Source organism: Otolemur garnettii, unplaced genomic scaffold (assembly GCF_000181295.1).
Source record: "Otolemur garnettii isolate 467f Iridium unplaced genomic scaffold, OtoGar3 scaffold00022, whole genome shotgun sequence".
In the NCBI taxonomy this organism is placed as follows: domain Eukaryota; kingdom Metazoa; phylum Chordata; class Mammalia; order Primates; family Galagidae; genus Otolemur; species Otolemur garnettii.
Genome location: NW_003852417.1, coordinates 23,062,183 through 23,068,064, shown reverse-complemented (window position 1 = coordinate 23,068,064; position 5,882 = coordinate 23,062,183). Strand labels below are relative to the sequence as shown.

At 34.6% G+C, this 5,882-nt stretch overlaps 1 protein-coding gene across 1 annotated transcript in view; it reads right to left on the bottom strand.

Annotated features, from left to right (window-relative positions):
* BIRC6 (baculoviral IAP repeat containing 6) overlaps positions 1–5,882 on the bottom strand; it is a 271,529-nt gene that overhangs the window by 95,814 nt on the left and 169,833 nt on the right. Inside the window, exons 57-58 of the mRNA XM_023511826.1 lie at positions 1,304–1,435; positions 4–142 (exon numbers count right to left, since the gene is read on the bottom strand). Of these exons, the coding sequence (XP_023367594.1) occupies positions 4–142; positions 1,304–1,435 (271 nt within the window). The remainder of the gene's footprint in view (positions 1–3; positions 143–1,303; positions 1,436–5,882) is intronic.

Below are 5,882 nucleotides of genomic sequence, written 5' to 3'. Positions count from 1 at the left end.
AACACTGGGACGGTAATTATTTTGTTAGCAGCCTCTGCTCCTGAGGAAGTGCTTCCTATTTTATCAGGCATAGTCCTTCCCCTCCTGGATGGTGGGCGAGGCGGTGTAGCTGACACAGCACGTTTGGATTGGGATTTCAACCCTAAAAGAAAAGCAGCAGTAAGATTCTATGTAGCCAACACATTAATAGAAAGTAAAAGGGTGTCAAAGAAAATATTTTTTAAAAACAAGTATTCCTAGTTAACAAAAAAGCTGGGTGGAGTGGCTGATGCCTACACGCTGCCACTTTGCAGAGCTGAAGCAAGAAGATAACTTGGGCCACTCATCTCTACAAAAAGACCCCATCTCTGAAAAAAAATAATAATAATTAACTGGGCATGGTCCTAGCTACTTGGGAGGCTAAGTAAGGCAGGAGGATCACTTAAGCCCATGAATTCAAAGCTGCAATGAGCTATGATCATACCAGTGTACTCCAGATTGGGCAATAGAGCAAGATACTGTCAATCAATCAATCAATCAATTTCTTCTAATCTAATATCTAATCTCTAATTCTATTTGTCTGTCCTTCATGATGTACTAGGAATAATTCTGATTTCGTATCTGTATTTACCAAGAAAATGACAACTACAGCTAGCTGATGTATATAGGTGACCACCCATTTAGTAGTAAGATTATGCAAATATGTGTAAGAAATCTGTGTTCTTAATTTTTCTCCAATATAGGATAGATTACACCAATATAGAGGTCTTTGAACTAAAATAACCTCATCTGTGTTGAAGAAATACCCCTCCAAAATTATCAGTTATTCCTGCTAATTCTTCTTCTAGAATGTAATACTAAAAATTGATTTGTCAATTAAAAAAATTAATTTTATTTACTAATTCTGTGTGATAACACAGTGATAATGAAAACTAGTGAATACATTTCATTTTGTTTTGTAAATCAAGGTGATTATACAAAAATTTCTTAACACTTAGCAGATTAGTAAGGATATGATTCACCAGGGTATGGTTCACATAAGCACACATCATCAAGTTTAAATGCGGTATCTATTCTAAACTATGTTCTGTATCTGATAAAATACAGTAAGTTGCAGACATAAAATAATATTTTAAATACAATTAAGTTTAATAATAATTTTAGTGCCAAAGAGTAATGGATTTGTTACAATATTTTTAAATTTAGCATTATATCATCACAAGTCAGTTTTTACTTTAATACGTATTATTACATCGAGTTCCTATAATTCAAATGATTGTAGAAACCCAAACAAAATCAAGATTATAAAAAACAGAAAGCTTACCAGAGGCAACAACAACACTGTAATTGTCCTGAAATCCATTTTCCGCCTTTACTTTTTCTTTCTCTTCGTGGTTTTTCTTTTCTTTGTCATCTTTTTGTTCACTAATTAGTTTAGCTGTGATACTTGGAGTATCTGTAAGAAAATATTATCTAAAATACAATGCGTTTCCAAATCATTAAAAGGGGAAGCAATACGTATTTCAGGAAGACTGTACAAGATCATATGATCCCTATTGCTGAGACACTATAAAGGAATTTCGAAGGAACGTTACAGAGTAAAAACTGGTCTTCAGTCCTTCCCCATGTTAATCAAAGAGACTTGCCTTTGTTCTTAGGGCAGGATAATTAAGTTCCAGTCTTTCAATAGTACTGTTACTATTAGAGATGATGAAAAACCGTTAGCATGAAAACTTGCTTTATTTTAGTTGTAAGTCAATGCGCTTGACACACCTATATCTAATTCAGTCCTCACAATTTGGATATCAAGAAAGAATATTATTTTTGAAATGAGGAACCACCCTTAGAAAAGCCAATGATAAAACTTTCGAGTGGCAAATATGACTCAAGCCCAGGAACTCACTCTAAGCCTTCAGCAGACATCTACTTATATTATGAATGGGAGTATAAAGGAACATATTTCAGTAACAGTCTGCCTGTTCTGTTATTTTTATTTAGGAATGAAATAGGAATCTGAGATCACAAAGTAATGTGTTTTATAATATATTAAAAATGTATACTGAAAGATTTCATAGTTATTCCGCTCTGAATTAATATTTCATTACTTTTTTTTTGGTAGAGACAGAGTCTCACTGTATTGCCTTGGGTAGACTGCCGTGGCATCACACAGCTCACAGCAACCTCCAACTCCTGGGCTTAAGCGATTCTCCTGCCTCAGCTCCCGAGTAGCTGAGACCACAGGCGCCCACCACAACGCCCGGCTATTTTTTGGTTGCAGTTTGGCCAGGGCCGGGTTTGAACCTGCCACCCTCAGTATATGGGGCTGGCGCCCTACTCACTCAGCCACAGGAGCCGCCCTCTTTAATCACTTTGGTATATAGCATGCCATAAAAATTATAAAATGAGTGGGAGATGATTTAATGATATGATTTAGCCATTAAGTAATCCAAAGGCTGAAATGTTTTTATATTAGCAATTTTCTTCAATATATGGATATAATTGATATGGATTCTCTATTCGCCTAAGTTAAGACAATTATGATTCAAAGTGTTTTATATAATGTTAAAGAGACTGAGATGATAAAATAAACATCTTCTGTAATAACTTCTATTGTATGGTTTTCTTAGAGTATCATAAAATAGTCAAGTGATCTCATTTTCTAGAGCTTCTTTACTGACTGCTGATTGTCTTCAGATAGTTCTTATGTGAAATTTATAAATTCTGTAACCTATATAAATACAGTGTGAAAATAAATTTTATTTTTAACAAAAAAAAAAAAGCAACCCCAAACAGCAAAAATATTAACATAAGTCAGAGTGAAATATTTAAGTAGTTAAGAATTTATAAAATTAATTCAGTGCTTAACCAGGCAGGAAAAACATGGAAAGAACATTAGGTGATAAGAATGTATTTAGTGCAATCAGAAGTTTAACTGATTTTTATTTATTTACTCTTAAAAGTAAAATCAGAAAAATAAATAGCATTCAAACATTAAAAGGTATCACTAAGACAGATTTTTCACAAACTCCAGGTTAAAAATGCTCTGGTTGAGAATTCTACTTCTGGCTAAAACAGAAAAATCAGGACCAAGTTCATACTCCCACCTGAAAAATCTAATAATTAGGAAATATATGCAACAAAATAGTTTTCAGACACTGGACAGATGGGGTAGGGTAGGGGAGGACAGTGATGCCTGGGAGAGTGGAAACAAATGAAATGACCCCTAAGATTGAGCCAGCTTACTATCTGGAGAGTTTCCTAGGCCATAGCACAGTACAATCCAGTTGGCACCGTAAGTTAAGGATAGAGAGCTGGGAAACCAGAAGACAAAGGTAGCTGCTGGTAGTTCATAGCCACTGCCAAAGGGGAGAGAGATGCAGAGAGCTCTGGAGATCAATACAAGGTCTTCTTTGAGTCTTCACAATGCACTCACTGCCAGGTGTTTGCACACACACATATACACACACATATACACACACACACAGAAATCCCTGAAGGCCAGGAAGAAAACTATACAAAAATAGCAAGGGAATCAAAGGCCAGGGTTTCAAATGGGGAAGGAATGCTTGTATTCCTCATGTCCAGTGAATTCCTAACTGAGTACTCAGAGGAAGATAGCCTCAGTAATGACATCAAATTGGACTCAGACCTGCATTTTCAAATCTGGTAGCTTATATCTCTTCTAACAGAGTACCTGCTTAAAATTAAGTTAATTAAAATTAAACATTTAATTCATTAGTCTCATTTCATGTGCTCAAAAGTTACTGAACTAGACAACAAACATTTATAAAAATTTCCCTTATCATAATAAGTTTTGTCTTAGATTAAGAGCTGCTCTGATCCTACTTATAAATGAAGCTTAAAAGATTCAAACAACTGTTTTTAAATAACATAACTACATTTCAGCAAAAAAAAAAAAAAAAAAATATTTATCAGAACACAAAATCATCCAGTACCTCCAAAAATAAAATTCACAATGTCTGGCATCCAGACATTCCAGGCAAAGAAGCAAGAACATATAATTCATAAAGAGGAGAAAAATAACACAGACTAATATGTTCAAGAAAGGAGAAGAAAGCATGTACACTTTAAGTGAAGAGAAGGAAACAGTAAAACAAAACAGAACAAAAAAATTCTTTGGGAGGCTGAGATAGGAAGACTGCTAAATCCAGCTCCTGTGAGCTAAGCTGAGGCCAAGGTACTTTAGCTTGGGCAACAGAAAGAGACTCTATATCAAAAAATAAAAATCAAAACATTAAACTTCTAACAGATTCAACTTTGAAGAAGAACAGATCATATGAAGTACATACCACAAGAAATTATTCAACATTTAAAAACAGAGAAAAGAATTACTGAAGCTAAAAAGGAAGAGAACTTTGGGGGCTGTGAAGCATCCTCAAGTGCTGTAACAGATGAGTAATTGTAATCACAAAAGGCGGGAGGGTGAGACAAATTATTTAAAGAAGTGCTAAAAATTTCCAAACCCGATGAAATCTATAAACTCACAGATTCAAGATAACAACTGCAATTATAAATATGAAGAAAAAACAAGGCATATAATCAAAATGCTTAAAACCATTGACAGAAATGTATAAAAGCAAAATATTGACTCAGATACTTTATTATTGAGAAGTTATAGGAAGTGGATAAAATAATTATATACTTTTAAATTACTCATTTTTATACACGCTTATATTATGTAAACATACAAGCAAGGATATACTATGGCTACTAAAAGGACCATGGCACTGTTAACTAGAGGTTAAATTTAACACGATTTGATGTGATACACTTTCAAAGCATTTTTTACTTTTATGCAATAAAGAAAGAGAATTTGGCATTTTAAATAATGAAATGCTTTAGAATAGCATTCTTTCACAGTACGTAGCTCAATAAAAATCTTAAAACGGTCTGTTTTGTTTCAAATTAAACGCATGAAATATCAATAACTGACCCTCTGAGTCCTTCTCTATTTCTTTCATCTACCTAATTACTTTTTATTTCTCATTTTTCTTCATCATATGGAATGAACAACTTCAGGGCTATGATAGAAAATGCTTCTAAAAATCAAATCTATAAAAAAGTTTAACAGATAAGGCGGCCATTTTCAAATAAAAACTTTTAAAGTATGGTTTAATACTATGCTAACTACATGTTGCGTATCTTGTACAAGGTAGGGAAGAACTATGACGTTCGTGTGCACTTGTGTTAGATATGATGGCTGTGAACTGCAACAGAAACTTTCCTACCTACAGCGATCATATCCACTCACACGGTTTAACTTACCATCTATCTGTGGTGACAATTCCTAAATCTCTTCAACTCCAACTTTTTATTGAGCTTTAGATTTGTATTTTCAGCTGTTAAAAGGTTATCTCCAAATTCTTTCTGAGATATTCCTACTACTCCTTCAGTTCTTAGATCTCCTTAAAAACCGAGGTTCCCCTCTTATACACAGAGATAGAAATATGTCTTTTTTATATTTATGCTACAATGCAAATTATTTACACTTCAAGTTTACTTCAGAATCTGACAACACACATATGACCATAACTACCTTGAGGGGAAGAAGGTGTGTCTTGTTCACTTTTACATCTTTAGGACAAATTACAGTACCTGACATGGTACCGATGCTCAATGAATTCATTCATCAATTAGCTAGGATTTCTCAGAAGCAATAACTCAAACTATCTGAAGTTGTTATACATTCTGTCATCGAAACTCGTTTAAAGGCATCATCCTAGTGAGGCACAGGACCTCAAGCCTTCAGTCCCAGCACCTGGGAAAACTAAGGGAGGAAGAACACGTAAGCTCAGAGCTCAAGGCAGCAGCGAGCTAAGAGGACACCACTGCACTCCGACCTGGGCAGCAGCGAGCTAAGAGGACACCACTGCACTCCGACC